This window comes from Arachis ipaensis, chromosome B06 (assembly GCF_000816755.2).
Source record: "Arachis ipaensis cultivar K30076 chromosome B06, Araip1.1, whole genome shotgun sequence".
Classification (NCBI taxonomy): domain Eukaryota; kingdom Viridiplantae; phylum Streptophyta; class Magnoliopsida; order Fabales; family Fabaceae; genus Arachis; species Arachis ipaensis.
This window is the reverse complement of record NC_029790.2, coordinates 8370994-8393911: the sequence shown is the minus strand read 5'-3', so window position 1 is coordinate 8393911 and position 22918 is coordinate 8370994. Positions and strand designations below refer to the sequence as shown.

General features: G+C 37.8%; 2 protein-coding genes across 3 annotated transcripts; one reads left to right on the top strand and one right to left on the bottom strand.

Annotated features, from left to right (window-relative positions):
- On the top strand, positions 5779 to 7122 carry LOC107645664. Its single transcript, XM_016349736.2, has 3 exons — positions 5779 to 6123; positions 6207 to 6270; positions 6357 to 7122. Exons 1-3 carry the CDS (start codon positions 5852 to 5854, stop codon positions 7008 to 7010), a joined length of 990 nt encoding a protein of 329 aa, XP_016205222.1. The 5' UTR covers positions 5779 to 5851; the 3' UTR covers positions 7011 to 7122.
- Positions 7321 to 14721, bottom strand: LOC107645663 (putative GTP diphosphokinase RSH1, chloroplastic). Of its 2 annotated transcripts, XM_016349735.2 has the most exons (24): positions 14409 to 14721; positions 13821 to 14011; positions 13357 to 13536; positions 13180 to 13245; positions 12991 to 13083; positions 12774 to 12905; positions 12584 to 12685; positions 12411 to 12488; positions 11939 to 12010; positions 11643 to 11750; positions 11439 to 11536; positions 11174 to 11234; positions 11009 to 11071; positions 10572 to 10628; positions 10363 to 10464; positions 10041 to 10199; positions 9767 to 9898; positions 9541 to 9627; positions 9350 to 9421; positions 8884 to 8970; positions 8343 to 8796; positions 7993 to 8054; positions 7801 to 7869; positions 7321 to 7701 (listed from the first exon to the last, which is right to left on the bottom strand). In XM_016349735.2, the coding sequence occupies exons 1-24, from the start codon at positions 14431 to 14433 to the stop codon at positions 7597 to 7599; spliced, it is 2655 nt and encodes an 884-aa protein (XP_016205221.1). In that variant the 5' UTR covers positions 14434 to 14721; the 3' UTR covers positions 7321 to 7596. The 2 variants fall into 2 exon arrangements, with proteins under 2 accessions (XP_016205221.1, XP_020959544.1); XM_021103885.1 differs by lacking the exon at positions 14409 to 14721 and having other exon boundaries at positions 13831 to 13972.

Genomic DNA, 22918 nt, shown 5'->3' with positions numbered 1-22918 from the left:
TTTGAATACCTGCCAACCTATTCATAATTCTTCTTTTGTTTCTAAAAATGTTGCCAAAGACGTCTTTGTTCCATTTCTGAAGGTCGTCCTTAACTTTATTGAGGGTGCTAGTGAGGTTTCCATTTTCCTTCCATTTCTCGTTAATGAAGGCTTCAAAATCTGGGTGGTGTGTCCACATAACTTCGAATCTAAAAGGCCTATCCTCTTTGGGTGATCTAGCTTCAAATATAAGAATAGGGTGGTGATCCGAATTGATTCTAGGAAGGACTTTGACCACTGCATCTTGATAACGAACTCTCCAAGCAGTGTTAGCCATCGCACGGTCTAATCTTTTAAAAACTCTTTCGTACCCCTCCCATATCGGACCTCTCCAAGTGAACCTAGAGCCCACACACCCAAGGTCGATGAGCCCACAAGAATTGATCCAACTTGCAAAGATATTACAAGACCTGATGTCTATGGGGCTGCCCCCCTTCTTTTCTGATATATCTTTGATCTCATTAAAGTCACCTGCTATGAGCCAAGGCTTAGATATGTTATCTGCTATGTTTTTAAGTTTTGGCCATAAGAATCTTCTTGTTTGGACTTGGGGACTGGCATAAACCGCCGTGAGATACCATTCTTCTTTCCCAGGCCTTTCAATTTTGACATGAATATATTGGTGATCCTGCTCCATACTAGTAACTTTGTAGTCAGGATTATTCCACATGATCCAGATACCGCCCGCAAAGCCTCTAGCTTCTTCAAGGATGAAAAAATTGAAACCAAGGTTCTTGATGACATTCCTAGCACTCTCTCCACTAACTTTCGTTTCAACGAGAACCACCAAATCTGGCTTATACTGTTCATAATATTCTTTGAAGGTGCGCCTAAAAGCCTTGCTAGCCGCACCTCTAGCATTCCAAGATAAAATAATCATGGATAAAAAGAGAGGGAAAAAAAAGGATCAGTTCAGCTGCATGTCAGCAACCCCTGTTTGCTTCATGGCGCCAAATTCAGGAGTATCAAATTCAACATCCTTTATTAGCTCCTCCACATCAATCTGATTCTCTGTGTCCATAGGATCTTTATTGTTGTGTCCCTTTTCTATCGGGTCAGGGGGTTTTTCCTCGTCCCTGACTCTTTGAAAAGGTGTTCCCCTATCCTCTCCCTGGCTTTCTGAAGCTTGGGAAGGATCCCACTGTGATACCCAATTTTCTCTGTGTGACTCTCTCTGGATGATGTTTTCTGTGGTTCCTTTTAGTTGACTTCTTTTTTCTATGCCGGTTATGTTTTCTTGCTGTGTGACTCTTGTATTGGTTTGGTTGGTATATGGAGTTTGTTTCTGTGCAGCTTCTGTGTAGTTTTCCTTTGGTATAATATCTTTATTTTGTTGCCTTGGTATGTGCTTCTGTTTATTGTCTGCTGCTTTCTCTTGAGTTCTTGCATTTCTAGTCATTGCTTGTGTAATATGCTCTTTTGAGTTATCTTTATTACCGATTTCGGTCTCTTTCTCTCCTTTATCCCCCTCTTCGTCTTCTATCTCAAGGATGGCAAATCTAGATTGGTTGACCTTCCTAGTTTCTTTTCCATTGTTGCGACTTGTGCTGGATCCCTCTTTGTTTCCCTCTTTCCTTACCCTTTTCTGTCGTTGAATCAACATCCATGGGCCAAAGTTGTTGTCTTGTTGTTCCATCACATCCTTTCCCTTTGCATTAGCCTTGTCTGCATCCTCAAGCCCTTTCGGTCTTTCTTCCTCTTGTTCCTTCATGTTTCCTTGTTGTCTCTCAGCTTCATTTTCTTGATGGTTGTTTTGTTTTGCCTCTTCCTCTTTTTTCCATTTCCAAATAACACAATCTTTTTGTTCATGGTCAATTTTTCCACATGAGAAGCAAATCTGGTGTATTCCTTCATACTCTATTTGATACATTTTTCCATTTATCATGTACTTTCCCAACAGAGGTTTAGTCAAGTCAACTTCCACATACAATCTAGCAAATTTACCTCTACATAGCTGTTGCGTATTGTGATCCACTTTGCAGGTTTTTCCTACTAAATCTCCAATTTTTCTGAGGATTCTTTCATTATACAGTTCTATGGGTAGGCCTGGTAATCTCACCTATGCTGTAATTTTATCAATTGTGGTCAAGAGCGGATTGAAGTTCGGTTCCCACAACCTCACTGCTAGGTAATGGTCGTATATCTTCCAAGGGCCTTCTAGGAGTGCATAGTCCATGTCATCCTGAGCATAAAATTTTACAAGATAAAATTCATTACCAAGGTCTATGACATCTATACCTCCATAGCTTCCCCATATGGTTTCAATCCTCCTTTTCATAGCAACATAGCCAATTTTTCTTCCCATTAGTTTGACAATAAGGGATCTCCACCAAGGCTTCCATAGTTCATTTCTAGTGTTCTCACTGATGATGATGTTGTACAACCCATCTCCCATGTCCTCCACTGTGATTTCATTTTTTTTTCTGATCTTTTAGATTGCTCATTATTTCTATCTTCATTCGCTGTTTCAGGGATATCTTCTTGATCGCTTTGCATCTCCTCATCTCCAGATTCAGAGCCAAGAGAATCATCCTCAAGAGAGTCATTCTTCAAATTTGACGTCTTCCCTGTAACCATGTCGGCATAGGATCTTTCCCCAAGTTGACCTTCTTTGAGATGCATCCAATCTTCATCGCGAGGGACAAGAACCGACGATCCCGTAAATCCCGCTTCTCCTTTTTTTTACCTTTTTTATGCTTCTCTGGAGGAGATCTTGTTCTTGTTCGGACTGGTTGTCCTCGTCTGGAGCTCTTGCCGGCCTCCCGTCGCCTGACATGGTGGCTGAAAACGGTTAAGGCTTGAAGGATCGCACTAGTACGGAGAGAACGTCTAACGGCTAGTTTTTTACTGAATGTGCTTGCAGTAAACTAGGGCTAATCTATATTTAAATTAAGGGAAACCCCTCAGCTCCTCAAGGCCCATTTTTTCTTATGTAATGCACTGGTTTTTGGTCAAGTATGTGATGCACTTATAATATATGGATTGGACGGGCTACCCCTCAAGAAAGAAACAAGGCCCAAATTTTGACAAAAAAATATTTGAAAATACAAGGGTAATTGTTATGTTTCAGTCCAGAAAGCAGGTAATTACCATAATTTTGAAGAAGAAAAATATGGTGCATCTTAATATGTTGTATTTAGACAATATCATCGACCAAAAAAAAAAAAGACAATATCTACTATTGTATTCGAGTTTAAATCTTGGTAATGACCAAATAGTGGATAAAATCTTTAAATGTGTTTGTGATGTTTAGGATTGGAGCTGCGTCCAATCTACTGACCAAGAAAAAAAAAAGAGAGAAGTAATTGTCTTTGGTAGGTTAATACTAAAATTAGTACATAAAGTTACATTTGTGTCTTAATTTTGTTCTCAAAATTTTAATATACTCAATTTAGTTTCTAAACTTCTTATATGTAACTCACTTTAATTTTCTTTTTTTTGAATCAAAGGGAGCTCAACACAGCAGAGTGGAGCAGATAGCAAAGCTATAGTAAGAATAAAACAAGATAACATACAACTCCTAGACACTGTGATCACAGTCTGCTATCACAGATTCATGAAGAGTTGAGACCGAGAAAAGCCTAGGAAATATATCTTTCAATACTCCAGCCGGTAGCCATCTATCCTCCCAGAATCAGATTGTTCTGCCATTCCCTAACTCCATCGACAACCCACTGATCATCTGATCTCTCAGCCCTGGCTTACTAACTTGTAGCTGGCATATATCCTTCCAAGGACCCCCTTGCGTGGGAGTAGGCTGTCCTCCCACCATTCTTGCAGGATGCATATTATTACAAGAGCACACCACTTTCTTCCATAAGGGACAGTCTTCTTTCGAGAACCTCCACCACCACTTAAAAAGCAATGCAGTATTTCGAATCACCGCATCCCCAACTCCCAACCCACCTGCCTTCTTTGGAGCCATAACCACTTCCCACTTCACGAGCGGTACCCCGTATCTCCCATCCTCAGTACTCCACAGGAACCGTCGTTGCAGGGAAATCAGCTTCTCTGCCACTGTCTTTGGCATCTTATATAAACTGAGGTAGTAAATCGGCAAGCTACTAAAAACCGCCTTAATTAGGACCAGCTTACCTACTTTGTTAAGAGTTTTTGCTTTCCACAAACTCAGTTTGTCTTCCACCTTATCAATCACTGGTTTCCATGTCTTAACCAGTCTCGGATTTGCTCCCAGGGGAATGCCCAGATATCTGACTGGTAATGAAGCCTCTTTACAACCCAGTAACCGACACATCCTCCGGACCCACATCCTCTCACAGCTGACCGGTATAAGGCTGGACTTTTCAAAATTAATGGCCAATCCCGACATGAGCTCGAAGCATCTGAGTAGCCGATGATAATTCCTGATGGTCCCCTCATCAGGCGGACAGAAAAGAATAGTATCATCTAATTTTTTATCTTGTTTCCATCACAAAACTGTGAATGACATGCTAAAATAGACTAACAACGGTTACGAAGGACTTGCTAACAAGTATCTGACATAGCCATTAAAAGCTTTTATCTCAAATTGCTATCTATGAAGCAAACCCTTAAATAGAATTAGGATTAGGATTTTAAATGCTTCATACGGAACAAATTGAGTTTAAAAAAAAAGTTTTAACAAACATTTCAGATAACTATTAGAAAATCTAACAGAATAGCTGCCAATCTATCTCAACATGTTGTTAACGATTATATGAAAAAAAAAAAAAAAGTCAGTGAGTTACATATACAAAGTTGCGGAATTAAATTGAATAAATCAAAATTTTAAAAGTCAAATTGAGACACAAATATAATTTTAGAGACCAATTTAAAGATTAATTCATTTTTGACTTGGTTAAGTTATTTTAATAGTTTTACTACATTATATATAAAGAGAAAGTATATGGAATAACTTGTAATTAGTTAATATATTAACTTTTTTTTAATTCTAAAAATTTTTATTTTGTAGAAAATTTAGAATATAGAGTTCATAATTTAGCATTTATGGTTAACGGTTTAGGACATATATTTTAGATTTTAAAATAAAATAATTTTAAATAATTTGATTGATATTAGCTAAAAAAAATTAATTTTTTAGTTTTAATTACAAATATGTACATAACATTCATTGTTTAATTTCACTTAAAACAAATGTATATTTATACTAACTTATCACTTACTAGTATATTAATAGATATTAACTTGTTTATTAATCCATTCGTTTATTCTTATGTATAAACTTAATAAAAGTGAAACTAATTGAGATAGCAAAACTACCTATAATTTAATTAAGAGGTTTTGAATTTAAAAATTTAAAATAACAAAAAAATATTTTTTATATATTATATATAATGGGAATGTAAGGAAGGATTGGTGTTTAATTTTTTTTAAAATATTTTTTGTTATATATAATATATAAAAAATATTTTTTTGTTATTTTAAATTTTTTTTAATGATCCCATTATGTGGGAGCAAAGTTAGCTATTTTGAAACCACAGAAGAGCATCATCACTGATGAATGCATGCATCAGTCAGTGTTTAACAGAAATAACGAGTTTCAAGTTATAGACACACACTATAAATCTGGGTTACGATTAAGTAGCTGAATAATATACATAATTCATCAAGTATTTGTGGTGTGAAGAAGTGGTAAAGAAGAGAAAATGTTAACACGTGTCAGTCTAAGTAGCCCGCTTCTTCTGACTCCCCTTTCTTCGCTGTCACTTTCTATTACGTTCCTTCTTTTTAAGATAATCTTTATCTCTTGGATTTGTCTTTGTCGCATTTCAACAAACAACAACAGCACAGCAGTTAGTAGCTAGCTAGAGAGATGGGGGAGGCAAGAGCCAATCTAACAAACAATAATAGTAATGAAGGAAAGAAGAAGATCAATCCATTGGGCAGCATAATCCTCACTCTTGGCGGCGGCGGCGGTGTTGCCGGGCTAGTCGTGATCGGTGGAGCCTTGGCCGTTGCAGGTTTCATGGCGGTTACGTCTTTCGCAAGAAACAAAAGCAATGCAGAGGCAAAGGGAATGGTCACCCATGATCACCACGAAGACGAATGCGGGTATAAGAGTGCAGAGGATCACAAAACTGCATGGTACATATGTATTTATATCATTGTGCATCAACGATTATGCATATCTACGTTAATAGGAAACTAAACTATTTTTGTTGAAGCAGTTTCACATCCAATAAGAGTATGAATTTGCACCAAGTTACTCCCTCAGAGATTATGACGATTGTGGTAATTTTCATCCTTCCTATTTGTTCCGTTAAGCACTTGCTTTTTGTTATTGTTGCAACAAAATTGGATGTTGAATTTGGTTCCAGGAGGAGAAGAGTGATCATAAACTCAATAACGAAGAGGAGAACCAGACCTGCTTTCATCAACAGGAGATTGCGTTCTCTGACTGTTCACACCCTGAAAGTGCATCATCTTCCAATGACACTGGGGTTGCGGAAGATTGCACCATGTCACTGTTTAATAGCCCCAATGATGGCCATTCACATGGCCTCAAATCCACTGAAACAGAATCTGACAAGGACAGTGATATCAACGAGGGGGAAGATGATGATGATGATGATGATGGTGTTTTAGGGAGTGATGAAGAGGAGGAGGAAGAAGAGAGCTCGAAGGCAACAGGGTGCACCTCCTTCGATTACAATGATGAACCGGTTTGGCCTGCAGAGCTGATACCGGAGGAAGACTTCAAGGGAGAAAACTATTGTCATGGCCAAGTTTGCAGTGACTGTGATGGTGATGCCTCCGATTATGCTGAGAATGAGAGAGCCATGAAGTTATCAAACGATGTTACTTTCAAAGGAACAGCAAAAGCAAATCTGTGTTTGGAGCTGAATGAAGAACCTTCGGTACTCAAAAACTGGATTGTTCCCACCATTTTGCTAGCCTTGTTTTTCATCGTACTTTTTCTGACCCGACAAGAATCGATTTTTGTTCTCGATGAGGCTGAGTCTGTAGTATAGACTAGTTGTCCCATGAAGTAGATTTCGGATCCTATATATGTTTATGTCTTATGAATTAGAACCATATGAACTTTACAGTTTACACGATCTTTGTATCTATTTTGAGAACCCATATTTCAATCAGTTATAACAATAATACAGGTTAGTCAAAGTGAACATGTTAACAAAGGAAAAAGAAAATGGAATTCTTATTAATGTTAGGAACCTTATTAATCCCACTTATATAACGCAATTATTTTATTTATAGCATATTGGCCTTGTAATTTGAGAGATAAGACAAGTTAAAAAAGACTTTGTAACAACTAACAAGACATCTCCAGCAACTAACTAGTAAAATCTAAATACTCGTATTTTTTCTGCACAACTACATTTACAGTTTTGTATATACTCCTTTATCCTATCACTCTTTTTTCTATATACAACCGCCTTGAGTTTCTAGTCTTTAGCTCAATTGGCTGCTGCCGGTTTATTGGGTTAGCGAGTTGGAACAAATTTATGTATGAAACAAAAATTTAGACACATAATAATGCCTTCCTTGATGCGAACAAAACTTAAAGTTCCCTGATATAGTCTTGCAATGCTTGAACTAGCACTCGAGAACAGCATTGTCTTCCACCAAGCTCGGCCAGCTGCAACCGGTAGACCACCCTAAAACGCCTAATATATGATCCACCATAGAGCAAGCATTCACCTGAGAAATAACTTAACTGTTAGTTGACCTAAGTTTCATTTAATTAGAAAGAAAAATCATGAATTAAGTACTGAGCATAATGGTGACATGGTACAGTACCAAGTTTTCCAAGTTTCCTTCTATGTGAAATAACATGACACCCATTCCTCTTCCTCCATCAATCTCAGCCTGGTCATTTGATAAGTCAAGTGTTACGTATATGCCAAAATAAAATCGAACGAGTGTGATGTAAAATACATGTTATGTTATTTCAGTATAGTGTGATTGCTGGGACTTCGTTTAACCACTCACCATACAAGAACATATGGCTATGCCTGCTGTGGCCAATGCTGTTGTGACCTCGGCCATCATGCCTGAAATATTTGGTTGACAGGTTACCAATGAGGGATTTTTACTAGAAGGAATCAAGATAACAGCTAATAATACATATTCATTTCATCATTGTAACTTCATGCCATATTCTGAATCAATAGCTCTGGATGATCAAAGATTAAATATGAAAAACACGTATTATGTTTAGAGTTTTTCATCATACCGACTCAGTCCTGCAAAGCATATAGTCTAACAAAAATGCTTACTAGTAAGTATCATGCTGATCCCAGGAATGAAATTAATCAACATTATTGGAATAGTAAGGTTACCTCTTCGGTCTATGCATACCACACACAACCATTGGATGGAGTGCCCCTCAATATTGTGCCAAGTAGCAATTTTCTGAGCTTGCCAACTTTCTAAACCTGGCAGGACTTCCTTATATCTTGGAACGGTAGCTTGAATTATCTTGGCCAAATTGTTTCCCTCATTCAACATCTGTTCTTTGCCATTCAAGCTTACATGATGCACGTGCTTGTTATGTTTTCCGTTTACCTTGGGGGACCAAACACTTCCATTCTTACTTTGGGGGAGAAGCCGATTCCTTTCTGGAGTTGTTATTTCCACTCCATTCACAAACATTTTTCCCCACGTTGGTCTACAACCATTTGAACCATGTGACAGTTCTTCAGATTCACTTTCTCCTTCAGAATCAGTGACAAAGTCATTGACTGCTTCCGTTGTGATGTCAGAAGCAGAACGTGCGGCTTGCTCCCTAAGGAACTAGACAACATAAAATGTTTAGTTAGAGCACAACCTTTGTTCTAGTCTAAATGACTCAGGCACTACATCCGTTTTATGAGACTATACCTTCATTATTTTGTGCCTTGCACTACGGGTTTTAGCATGTTGCAACCATTGCTTATGCCTCTGAAAAGCTGATTTGCTGGAAAGTGCCTGTAACAAAAAACTATGAGCTCCAATGATGCTAAAAGGGTAACATGCAGTAACAGTGACTGATCAATGTTACAAGTTTTCCAGTGGGTATAAACAACCGATCAATGTCATGGAGGAAAGTCAAAACATAAAAATTATGGATAAAATTTGTATAAGCATACATTTTTTTCTTCCTTATGATGCATAGGAGATACAGAAGACAGGCTTAAAAAATGAATCCAAAACTTGAACCACAGATACTTAAATATACAATTAAGCCAACATGGCACATTATCTTCCCTTTCCACAATTCCCTATTCAAAATATAATTACTTTCCTATCACAGAAAATATGTCAAACAGTAATGACAAATAAATAGGGTGAGTTGAATAGCACGCACATTATATGTGATTATCTCCACTACTTCTGCATTTGCAAGTACACGTGCAGGAGAAACAAGATTACCATTGACCTGTATTGACACCATAAGGATTGCTAATATTAACAATGGTATAAAACATCTTATTTTATTATGTCTTTTCCTGATTAACACTTGATTTAAATTATCACAAAAAATGAGGAGTTTGATACCTTTGCAGCTACCATCTTGTTACCAATTTCAGTGTGTATCATATAAGCATAGTCAATGACAGTAGCACCTTGAGGAAGATTTTTAATCTGCATAAGATATGCATCAAGAATCCGATGAAAATATTCTGATACTAGCTTCTTAATTATATGTTTCAATGAATTGACGGAGAAAAAAGAAGGGGAGAAAAAAGGAAGTTGTATTGCATGTCACATAGCCCATCCTTACCTCTCCCCTGGGTGTAAACACAAAGACACGACTTCCCAACAGATCTCTTGTAATTGTGTCTACAAACTCCCTGGAACTCATGTTGCCAACAAACTCTTCTTGCCACTCTCTAATTGCATTGAGCCAGCCAATCTGTACGGAAAAAATACTTCGTTTATTAAACAACCAAGTATCAAAATTTTACCCCTTTTTTGGTGCAAAGTCAAGGTTACCATTAATAAACTTTCTAATCAAGTTTATTTCTATCACAATCTGTCAGGAACAGATAGCATACTCTGAGTGCAATGTTGGCATTATTAAGACACACAGTCTTCCCTCTTGCACTTTTACTATTAGGCAATGCACTTCCAACCAAGCCAGTGATAAATTCTCTCCCACTATAATGAGCAGCAATGCCCCTTTCAGCTATCAAATCCATTTCTTCTGTTCTAATCTGCAGGGGTAAAAGAATTAAAAATTAAAAAAATCAGGACAAACAGAAAATCCTGTGATGCACTTCACGTGGATCAGGTAGAGCTCTATATACAATTAGTTGGAGAAAATGGAATTTGCAAAGATGAAATTAAATATGGAAACCCCAAAAAATTCAACATTACCTGGACTTCTAGCCTAAACATGCTCTCATACAAAAACGGAATCACAGTTGTATGAAGACTCTGGTAGCCATTGGGTTTTGGGGTTGCAATGTAATCCTTCACCTATGAAAAAAACATAGCAAATAGTTCTCACCAGTCAATGAAAATTTGTTTCTCTTAAAAGTAGTACTTTCTACCCTCAAATAGAGTTAAGAGAGTAGTACACATACAGATCTAGGAATAGGGGTCCAGATTCCATGGACCAAACCCAGAACATGATAGCAAATCTGCATAAGATGAGAAGATCAGATAAGGTCTTCTGAAATGTTAAGAAATAAGGTGGACCAAGTTGAAAACTGTTCGTTAGACCGGGTCTGGAACGGGTCGGGTTCTGCGTGAGTGGAGGGTTGGGAGGACTCGCTGGGAGCAAGGTACGTCACTCACACTAAACCTAGCCGCCACCTTTTTTGTACGGCTTCTGACTTGAGCATCGGAGTCCTTTTTGCAGGTGGCACCCTTCACACATCGTCAGCTCGGAAGCACCCCGTTCTCACCTTGCTCCCAGCGAGTCCTCCCAACCCTCCACTCTCACGCAGAACCCGACCCGTTCCAGACCCGGTCTAACGAACAAAAACAATTATGTCCATGAACATGGTGTATTGGTTACCTGCTGTGCATTGCATAAAGGACCAACCCCAAGGCATGGCTTTGGTTTAATGATGATACGAAGCTGGTCAAAATAAACAGTTAATACTTCAGAAGACTAAATTTTTAACTGAATTCTTCATAACACATTAATCTTTTCAATTTTCAAGTATGTATCATAGCAAACCTGTGCAATTTGGTTAATCTCATTGATTGATCCCTTTGATTTGAGAACAGCCTTATAGACACTGCAGGTGACCAGGCATATTTCTTAATGAATTGCAAGAGAAGTAAGCTAAAGTACAACACAAAACACATATTATCTAGAAGCACTTAAGTTGTAAATAGAGAACTATAAAGGAAACATATAAAATGTGGACAATGTCAAAATGGATCAGCCAACATGAAAAGGGGGAAATAACAAAACAGTGGTGCTGGTGCTGAGTTTTAACCTGTAAGGCTCTTTGCACACCGCACGGACTTCTGTCTTAATAGTCAGAAGGTCCAAGAACTGATCGTCTTGGATTTTCTTCACCAATATTTTGTTTGCCTGTTAAGAAAGGGGGAATTCTTTTCTAATAAATGGACACAGCATGAAGTTATAATTTTCTACTTTCTATTTAAACACAAATTTAAGATAGGCAGAGCAGTATTACCTCCATAAGTTCTTTCTCATGTTCTTTGTATAGGTCAGCAACTCTCCTCTTGACTTTAGCATAATCTTCAGCATTTGTGTACATAAATGAAAGATTTTCTAGTTCCGACTGCATATGAAAATGCATAATGATGAATTATGGTAAGCAAGATTAACCCTCATGTTATGAAAAATATAGACGTATTATAGTAAACTTCAAGATTAGTAGTCTCTTTTGTGAGTTCTAGTCTAATATAACTATATGAGGTCTTGTGATAAAAACATTAATGCTAGCTCCCTGTGGCAATGCATGCATACCTTAATTTGATACATCCCAAGCAACTTTGCCAAGGGGGCAAAAACCTGTAATGTCTCCATTGCAATGCTAGCCTATATAAAAATAGTAGTGTCAGAAAAGCAACTCAGGGCCAAGCTTAGTCTTAATTCTTAAAACATTTGATACAACACAGAAGCATAAATTAATAATACTGCTATAATTTTAATGACATAAACATTCATAGGTTGTAGGGCATATTCAGAGCTATCAACATTGTGTAAACTCTTTACAATATCAATAAATAATAAGTGAATGCAGTAAAGGCAATTCAAGGATAAAGATGGATCTTCATAAACAATCAACTTCAGGCCACAGCTACTCAGAAGAAAATAAAGATTGTCATAAACAATCAAATTCTTGTTCAGTTTCAAGCAATTGAATATTAGAATAAAAGTGGCCTAAATGGATATACGAATTGTAGTGTCAAAGTTAGAAGATAAAAAATGCGCTGACCTGTTTATGTGGAGGCATATGAGATAGAGTGCGCATGTTATGTAACCGGTCTGCTAATTTGACAATAATAACCCGAACCTGCAATGACATCCATCAGTTGTCAAATTGATTTCAAGCTGTGACATAGAATACACTGGGAATAGACAAGCGCCTATTTATGTAGAAGAGTTCACCTCCTCTGTCATGGCTAGAAACATTTGCCGAAGATCCTCTGCTTTTACGTCTTGAACAGAATCATTTTCATTCTTATACTTCAATTTTCCTAGCTTTGACACCTAGTTAGGGCATATAAGATAATAGGCACCCAATTCATTTGGAAATTCATGGACATTTCATAAATACTTTAAAATCAAGAATCAGTACCTTGGTTTCTCCTTCCACAATGTGGCGTACAGTAGCACCAAACTCATCCTCAATCTTTTCAAAAGTAACAAGATTTGTATCCTCAACTGTGTCATGAAGTAACCCAGCTACCACCGATTCCCAGTCAAGTTCCTGGTACGTAGTTGGATCCATAATAAACATTAATTTGTCATATACACTTACTTAACAGAAGAAGTAGCATTTCTGCACAACTTACAAGTTCTCCAAGAATACGTGCAACCTCAACTGGATGAATGATGAAAGGTTCACCACTGCGTCTTTTCTGACCATCATGAGCTTCAAACGCCAACTGTAACAACAAGGAATAAGACAGACAAAATTAAAATGTAAATCCTACTAACTTGAAGAGGTTTTTTTCTGAGAAAACATTTTTAAGATTGCTTACCATAAGGGCATTATGAACTAATTCTAGTTCTTTAGGGGATAGGTATGAGATCGCAGGTTTAAGATCCTGCAGCAATCAAATGGAATATATTAGGTCTCAAACACAAGCAAAGGGGATGTTGTTGTTCGAAGAATCATAACCAACATTAGACATTCCAGGTTCACTAGAACATTGTACCTCCCACAAACTTTCAGGGGTAACATCATTGGCAGTATCCAATGAGAAGGCTGACGAACTACGTAACTGCCATCTTCTACTAGCAACTTGAGACAAGATAGATTTAGAGAATCCTTCAAGAAGTATGATATCAAGCGCTCCGTCTGGATGTGAACTAACTATACTAAAGGCTTTGCATTCCTACCAATGTTCAAGATTGACAGGTAAGATAATCAACAACGATGCTGATATTTAAATGACACATAAAATTACAACACCAATATTAACTGTTTTGCCTTATACAGAGTGCCGGAAAAAAGGTCATAATGAATTAATAACCTTCTCCTCCCACCCAAATAAATGGGAGGCGAAGTAATGCATCAATTAATTGCATTCTACAGCCTAATAATCCCGACATGAGTCGAAATGGCAGCACTCACACAAAGCTGGACGCAAAAACGCCAAGGGAAACTGCAAAAACTTACAAAATTATACCGGTTCCTTCTCCCATTTCGCTGCCGGGACATGGACGAAGACTGATGAGGATGAGCCGTGCTCGCAAGAAATCCAGTAAGGACCCTTGGAGCTTTCCAGGCACACGACAGAAGATTACAATCATATCTTCCACCCCCTTCCCATCTCCACTGCTTGCACACATTCACACATTCTAAAGAAACTGCAAGACACACAAGAAACAATACAAGCTCGGTCAAGAAGCACATGTCGAAATTTCCGCTTCAAAATAATCATCAAGAGTTCAAACAAACAGAAAGGAACATTCACTAAGCTACCAGAAAAAGAAAGAGAATTCAAGAACAACAAAAAGTTGAACCTAGGCATTATTAGGTAAGTAACATAGTTAAGGCCGCAAAAGTTGCAGGATTTGTTGGCATTTATCGCCGGAATTGAGACACATGCACATGGAGTATCCAAAGAGCCAAGAACAAAGATGGCAACTTTAACACAATTATTATTATTACCGTGAACTAAACGGTGGCATTTGTTTTCTGCCTTCTATCGTTCTTATTGATAAGCAAAGCAAAGGAAATTAAATGAAGGGAAACCAAGCGTACCTGACATGGAAGAAGCAGATGCCATGTTGTGTTGAGAAAGCGCAGTCTCATTGAGAATTGAGTAGGACGAGCTCGATACGAAGTGAGGTGAATCGGAAGCGACACAATGATGGGGTCATTGAATTTCGGAGCAGAAGAGGAGGAGGAAGAAGAAAGAGGAAGAGGGAGTGAGTGGATGAGCAGAATTGGAAGGAGGCGAAGGAAAGAAGGAAGATAACAGAGAGAGAGAGAGAGAGAGAGAGAAAGCTGAGAGGTGAGAGCAGATAAACCAGTTGAGCTGAGCTGAGGCCACACAATAATACCCTTTTTCGTACCACCAGATATTTCTCTCCTCCCCTTCATTTCCCTTCTCGATGTGGTATCTAGCTCGGGTGGTTCAAACCGGAATGCGAATACTATAGCCGCAGCAGCCGGGTCGAGCTCGAGACCTGCTGTTGCTTCGTCCTCTGCTCCTGTGTATGAGCCACCGATGCAGCCTGTTGCGTCCCCTTCACGCACTGGCATGCTGTGCTTATTCACGACTTACGTGGCAGCCTTACGTCCACGAGGTCTATCGCCTGAGTTCCGTTTTCGGTGTCTATCAGATGGGATTTACACCACCCATTCCAGAGGGTTTCTGGCCACCTTATGCAGGGCCAACCGTTATACCGGATCCGAATATGAGGCGTGCGCGGGAGGGTCGTCCTAGATCCACAAGAATCCGCACCAACATGGATGAAGCAGATCCGAACCGGCCAAAGAGATGTGGCCTCTGCAGGCAGCCAGGTCACACCAGGCGTAGTTGTCCACAAGGCGCAGGCCCCAGCGGGACTGCTGGAAATCAATAGGAGATTTCTTAATCTATTAGCACTTGTCTTCTACTTCAGTTAGCAACCATTGTGGTCCTTTGTACTAAGTTGTTTCCTATTAGTAATGAAACTTGTTATTCGTACCAAAAATTTCTGCTGAATATGTTTTAAATGATTGAAATTAGTATCTAAAACAAACAACATTACCGCGAGGGATGACTCATAATGAATAACATAACATCAAACTATATAACATAACAGAAAAGTAGAAGACATCATAGTAAATGACATAACAAAACAACAAAGTACATACCATAACATCAAATAACATAACTACAACGTACATACCATAACAATGATAACCAACCAATAAGGTACACAATATAAATATAACAACATGACATACACCACTATCCATAAATCATCTAAATAGGTGCGATCCAGTGCCGCAACGGCGTGGCACCCGTGTCCGGAAACTCCTCCGTATAAGTGGTTCCTCATCCTCAATAGACTCGTCGCTGTCATCCGGAACTGGCTGTCTCGGGGTCACAGGCGCAGCATGCACGGGTCTGGATGATGACGGGCCGGCAACTGAACGTGACCCAATAGTCTGGGCCGATGCTGGGGTCCCACCCATGGCAAAAGGATGCGGGGGAGCTGCCGTGGCAGGCTCGTTCAGATCTACATCCAGGGGTGCCTGTGTCCCTGTCGTCTGAACCCGTCCGGCTGCAGCCTCATCCTCCTGCATGATGGTCCGGATATCATCAAGGAAATGCGGTCCACCAAACTCGGCCACAATGCCATCACTAGCAAGCAAGTCTCCAAACATCGAGCCCGGACTAACCCATGGAGTACTCTCCTGCAGGGTATGATCATCACCGGGAACACCTACGAAGTAATCTCCAAGACCTCCACCACCAAGCCCAGCATCAGTGTGAGTCGTCCGATCTCCCATACCAGATCCACGCGATCCACCCTCATGCCCGCCCTGATGGGCCCTATCAACCCCCGCAACATCACCTCCCATAGGCATCTGGGCACCCTCTCTAGCAGCACCCACTCTCCTCCTGCCTCCACGACCACGAACTCTCCCCCCACCCCTAACTGGGGGGTCGACGTCATCCATAGCAAGATCCACCCCGACCCACTCCCGCTGGCTACGACGTGTCCCAACTCGTGCTCTCCGCTCAATACGACGTCGGTCGGGAACGTCCTCGACCCGGTCCATATCTGGAAGTCGACCTGCACCCCTCTGCGTAGCCTCATCTGGAATAGGAATACCTCTCGGATCCCCCAATAACATCTCCGGCGACAAAAACCTCTTTCCGTGCTGATACCACCATGTCAAGAAATCGTGTGACGGACCGGGGTCGGGGACGATGTCAAACTGTAGAATGTGCTCCGCACGCTCCTGAAGCGTAATGGTGCACTCTCCGAACGTAATCTCCGTCCACTGGCAACCCCAGCTGGTATGCGACGTCCTGAAGCGTGATGGTGCACTCTCCGAACGGCATGTGGAAGGTGTGCGTCTCAGGCCGCCACCTCTCCCACCTCTCGAATTCGAATCAACTTGATTCGAATTACTATGGAAATCCGTTTTAACCCTAATTCGAATCAACTAGATTCGAACCTCTCTAAAGTGAACTTCTCCTAGTAATTCGAATTAACTAAATTCGAAATAGGTTATTTTAATTCGATACGTATTGATTCGAATTACATGATTTTTTGGATATCTATAATTCGAATCATATTGATTCGAATTACGTTCATTTGTTGCATGGGGATAATTCGAATTATATAAATTCGAATTACTTGAGAGTATAATTCGAATCTTATTGATTCGAATTATATAATAATTCGTCCTGGTTGATTTACGTATGGATTTCTGGTTTGGCTGATTTTGGTAATTTTGAGCTCTCCTTGGTATATTTGAGTTTTTTACCCTATTATTTTTACATGTTTTGTCAAAATAATCAAATTTGCAACGGATAAATAATAAATATATTAGACAAATAATCAAATTTATTTATAATAATATAATTATACAAAACTCTTAACTAATTTTATATTTTTATTACATATATTTATTAGATAACATATAATCAATCAACAAAGAATCATATATAAACTTCTCCAGAGGCATGTTTTGTTACAACGCGTTGGGTTTAATCCGTTTAATATTCTTGTTAGTTATCTGCTAGATTATTGTATGATTCATTTCATCAATCATTAAATGATCTATCTTCAGTAAAGAAAAATAAAAAGTAAACGAAATATACATGTTCAACTAATGATATGACTTTATAATTCAAATCACAATTTTCTTTCAAATAATAATCTTAGACCTTTTTAAATGAAACACCAAACGCATATAACCGTTTGAAGTTCGTAACCTAATCCATGCCCACATCAATATGTGACATTGTGATGTGAGGGGAAAAGAAAAGCATATGCCATGGTGAGGGATAGATCCCTTCATTTGTTACAAGCTGTCAGTATTTTTTAGGTGCATATTATTTATTTATTAGCTGTTTTATGAATTTAAAATACTTTAAATAAATCACTAGAATAACACGTTTAAAAAATAATGGCTGATACAGTTTCTATCAAATAATAATAATTGTTACATTAATATTTGAATTTTTATAATAATTTAATCTGATTTCAAGCCCAAAAACGAAGAAGAAGAAAGAATAAATGACTCTTAAATTAGTGTTTGAAAAAGATTAACAAAAATATGGAAGCAGCATGTGTTAGGTAGGTAGTGGTACAAATGTACAGTGACAAACAAGTGAGCACTCTGAGACAGGATCAAGATCCCAAAGAAAACTTCCTAGCGACATTAATGATTCCGAGATTTAAAAAACCAAATTAAAAAAAAAAATTGCAGTATCGAAAACTTTATTCAATCATTAGATGGTGTTAATGTGTGATAAAGTCATAAAGAACAAAAGTGTAAAATGATGACAGACTTTATGCAGAGATTCGAAATTGGCATTTCGGCTTGTGTTTGATACTTTGATCTTCCAAGCTAAGGCAATGAGAGAAATGATTAAATGAATATTTTTAGATATGATTTGGGGTGTGAGTTATGATGGGATATGATGATTACGGGTGATTTACACTATTATGACGGCGTTGCTTTTTTGGAATTTTGGGGGAAGAAATCGGAGGCACCGATTTGAGGAGGAAGGAATCGGTGCCACCGATTTGTGTGAGGGAGAGGCTAAGGGGTATTAAATCGGTGCCACCGATTTGTGGGTGCTGGAAGACGTTAGCTAAGAGTGCAGTAATCGGTCCCACCGATTTCCGTCCCACCCATCGGTGCCACCGATTTTTTTATCAACGCCGTCACAGCTCCGTCAAACACCCCAAAACCCCATAACGCTGCGAAACACCAGCACCTTTCCCATATCAAAATTAAAAAACTCTACACCATCACTGTAGCGGTTATTTCTCTGGGGAGCTCATTTTAGGTGATCTGTACTTTAGCATACATCTTGTATATAGATACAATATACATACATCGGAAAATAATTAATAATATTCTTTTATTTTGTTGTTTTGATAGTTAATAACTTCGGGTACTAGTCAATCTAGCACTGCTAGATATTTTTTTATTTTGGTATTCTAGCACTGCTATATATATTTCCTCTCAAGTCTCAACCAATGAAATCAATCTACTTTCCTGTCAAACAAAAAATCGGGTACTAGGATTTATAAAGGGCTGTTAGTTTTCGGTCAGAAAAAGGACTGCTTTGTGGGGCTTCATTTGTCTCAATTTTTGTTTATAGGCTTTATGGGTCCCTCTCTGTAGACCAAAACCTTAAACGGAATCCAAAGGTTTCAGATCCCGGCCAATTATCGGCCCAATTGGTTCAGCCCACCCCAACCAGTTGCCACACGCACCCGTACACTTCCAATAGCCGAATGACTTGAGCCCTTTCACCTTCTTTCTCTATTCATTTTCGTTTTCCAATCAAATAAAACAGCATTTTAGAACACCCCAACTTTACNTTCTATTTAAGGATCTGCGTCTGCTACGCCAGGGACAAGCCACAGCAACCGGCGGTGAAGAGGCAGCGACATCGAATACCTAGTCCAGAGTGTATGGTTTCCTTCGATTGTGGTATGTCGGGTCGGTTCCAAAGCGGGTTGTGCCATGGTCCGGTCCTTATCTGGCCTGGTCCGAACAAAAAAAGATTTTGTAATGAATTAATAGATGGTTATATGCATAATTCGAAATTGGGTTAATAAATGAGGAGTGCTGGTCAGATTTTTGGATTTGTAATAATTAAGTAGTCATTAGTGATATTTTAATGGTGTAAAATTTTATTCAATAATATAAGATTTTTTTTTTTTACTGTTACATGCTTGACTAAAATTTAATAAAATTGTTGATCCCTAATTTTTTTTTTAATAAATTATTATATATACAATACAATTTTAACTCTAAACACTTCCTTTAACACACAGAGTGATTAGTCCAACACAAATTGATTCCTTTTGCACATACTTTGACTGATTAAAAATTTAAAATAAGTTTAGATGTTGGTTAACAAGTGAGAGTGGCAAACGGGTCTTTGAGTGGAAGTTGAGGAGACGTTGGGAGGTGCGTTTTGAGGTTATCTAATGGAGTTGCCGATTGGTTGGCCAAGAGAGGGTCTCCTGCGAATGAGGATTGAGGAAGATTTTGTGTGGTTTCAGCCTCCTGCTGCAGGGATTCTATTGCTATTGTCAGAGCGTGGATAATACTCTGCATCTTGGCTCGTTTCTTTCTTTGTTTTTTTCTCTCCTGTCTTTTTCTTTTTTTCATTGCTGTTCAACAACAAAAAAAATTGACAAAAAATACTATAAAGAAAGATAGGCCATTAATAATAATAATAATAAGTTACATAGCTAACAATTCTAAGTCAATATAAGAGAAGTAAGAAAATTAACTAATTATGTATGTTATTTTTCTTGCTTTGTGTTCAACTCCTTTGTATGTGTGCACGCCTTTGGAATTAGATTTGTCAAATTAAATTGTGATGGAAGTATTTTTAAAGATGTTGGAAGAGTTGAATTTAAATGTCTTATTAGAAATTGTGATGGTAATTTATTGAGAAAATTAGTATATTGAGAGTTGAATTCTTTAATATTTTCAAGGGGTTAATCATGCTTTAGGAGGTTTAGTTCAAAAATATCATCTGCAAAATTGGTATTCTTTCTAACTAATGATTAGAAAGTGTTAGATGATAATAAAAAGAAAATTTCTATAAAATAAATGTTGAATTAAAGCAGCTAAATTTGTTTTGATCTGATTAAAAAGAAGCTAATAACATTGTACTATTATAGACTTTATGAAAAAAAATTAGGTGCTTAATCATATTTAAAAACCAAATTTTTATTTCTCTTTGATTTTTGCTGCTTTCCTTTTTCTTTTCTCTTGTATCTTTGTTCACAATATTAATAGTCTACTTGCTCATTCCTAGGATGTTGATTATTTTAAGATGAGTAAAGTATCATTTTTATCCCCAATGTTTGGGATAAATTTTAAAGTTGTCCTAAGGATGTGTTTGTTTTCAAAGACAAGACTGACATTGAGACAGAGACAATAGGACAGAGACACTAAAAGTTATTGTTTGTATATTGTGTTTGGATATGATGTACAGTAGCGTTTGGTGGAGAGACAGAGACGGAAAGACTGAGACTGAGAGACAGAGACTAAGAGACAGGGATTGAAATAAATCTCAGTATTCTGTTTGGTGTAAAATGGGAGACAGGAATTGAAACAAGAATAAAACTCTAATTTAATTTGCACAAAGGGTAAAATTGGAATTAATTAATTGAAATGAAAGTATTTTAGGTATAAAATGTTATTAAAGTTTCAGTCTCCATCTCTAAAAATTTCAGTCCCCTGTGTCCCTACTTTTTGGAGGTACTAAAATACTGAAATTTTAGAGACAGAGACAGAAATTTTAGTACCAGTCTCTGAACTAACAAACACGATACTGAGTCTCAGTCTCTCAGTCTCTGTCTCAGTACCTCAAAACAAACGCTACCTAATGTAATGTCCAGTATTATGTTTGGATACACATGGACAAGATTAAAATATTATATAAAATGACTAAAATAACCATATGATTCCAAATTTTCTATATCAAGTACAAACTAATTTAATAGAGAATGAGAGTACGTAGGAGTACAGACGAAACTTGAAAAAATGTTTGAAGAGACCAAAAATTTTAATAAAAAAAATATAATAATATTTATTTTTCAAAAGTTTTAAGACTAATTATAGGAAAAATAAGAAGGGATAATAGTAGAATAATAAAAAATATCTATGGACAAAAAGGAAAATAAAATTTATAAAAAAGTTTATGTCCACTCTTTCAAATTCCGTGTCCATCATTATCCTTCGTAAAAGAGTGAATACAAAAATATAAAAAATTGTCTTGGAGACAATGTGTTCTGTGTCCATGTCTCTACTTCCAAATACATTTTCCATGTCTCGGTGTCTTATCTCCAAAAACAAATGGCCTAACATTTTAATCGTCATATTTAAATCCCTAACGTTTCAAAAATATTTAAAATTGTCTCAATTTTGTTAACGGATCCTAATGGGAGGACAACATTGAGTCAATTTTAAAACATTAGTAACTTAAATAGAATGATTGAAACGTCAAAGACAACTTTAAAATTTACCTCAAACATTAAGGACAAAAATAATACTTTACTCTTTTAAAATTAAAAAAACAAGTGTAGCTAGTAGCCTAGTAGCATGGAGTCATATTAAACAATTGTGGCACAGAGAGTTGCCAAGTTGAAACAACGATGGGCATATATACCAAAGCAAAATGGATAAGATCGTGGAGAATATACCAGAAGCAGCACATCACGGAACAGTAGTAGTTGGATTCAGTATGCTAATTAATGAGATCAAAGAAAGCCAAATTCAAGTCAAATTCTTGGTGCTTGCCCCATATAGTGCATACCCGTGCTATCAAATTGATTCTATGATGTCTATTGGTAATCATGAACCAAAGAAACCAATAAAACGAGCACAATGTTTCTCAAAAGTAAGGATAAGATGTAAAGGATTTTTTTAGTTTTGCTTTTCGGATTGTTTATTGGATAACTCATTGCTCTTGATGGCTAAAGAACATACAATAGACACATAATGAACAATTGCCGTTTTCTATGGGTTTGGTTTGATGACCTAATGTGGTATTTGTCTTTTATTCAATTTATGTAAACTTTAGTTGCTTTAAGGAATGACTCTATTTTTTTATTTTTTTGGTAGTTAATGACTATTTTATTTGTTCTCTCTCTTTTTACATAATGTTTTTTGTTTCGGCCGAGTCCAACAAGGGTCGGAGGTCCATTCCACAGACCGATGACCCGACGGGTACTCGACCCGTACACAGATGACCCGCACCTCACTTCATATTTTACGGGAAATCTGAATATTTGGCAGAAGCTTCAAAAAAAAAAATGGGTCCAAGATAAAGGGTCCACCTGAATACAGACTATAAATGGGGAGGGATTTCCCCAGAGATACGTCCCCTTTCTTAATCTAATTGGCCGCCTCTTAGTACGGACGCAAACTTAAGCATCAGAGTGTCCTTGTAGGTGGCCTCACCCGTCAATCCATCGATGATTCGGACAATAGTCTCTCCTTGAAACTCGCGCTTAGGTCCAGATCCTTACACCTCATTGCTCCAATCTTGACCTCACTCG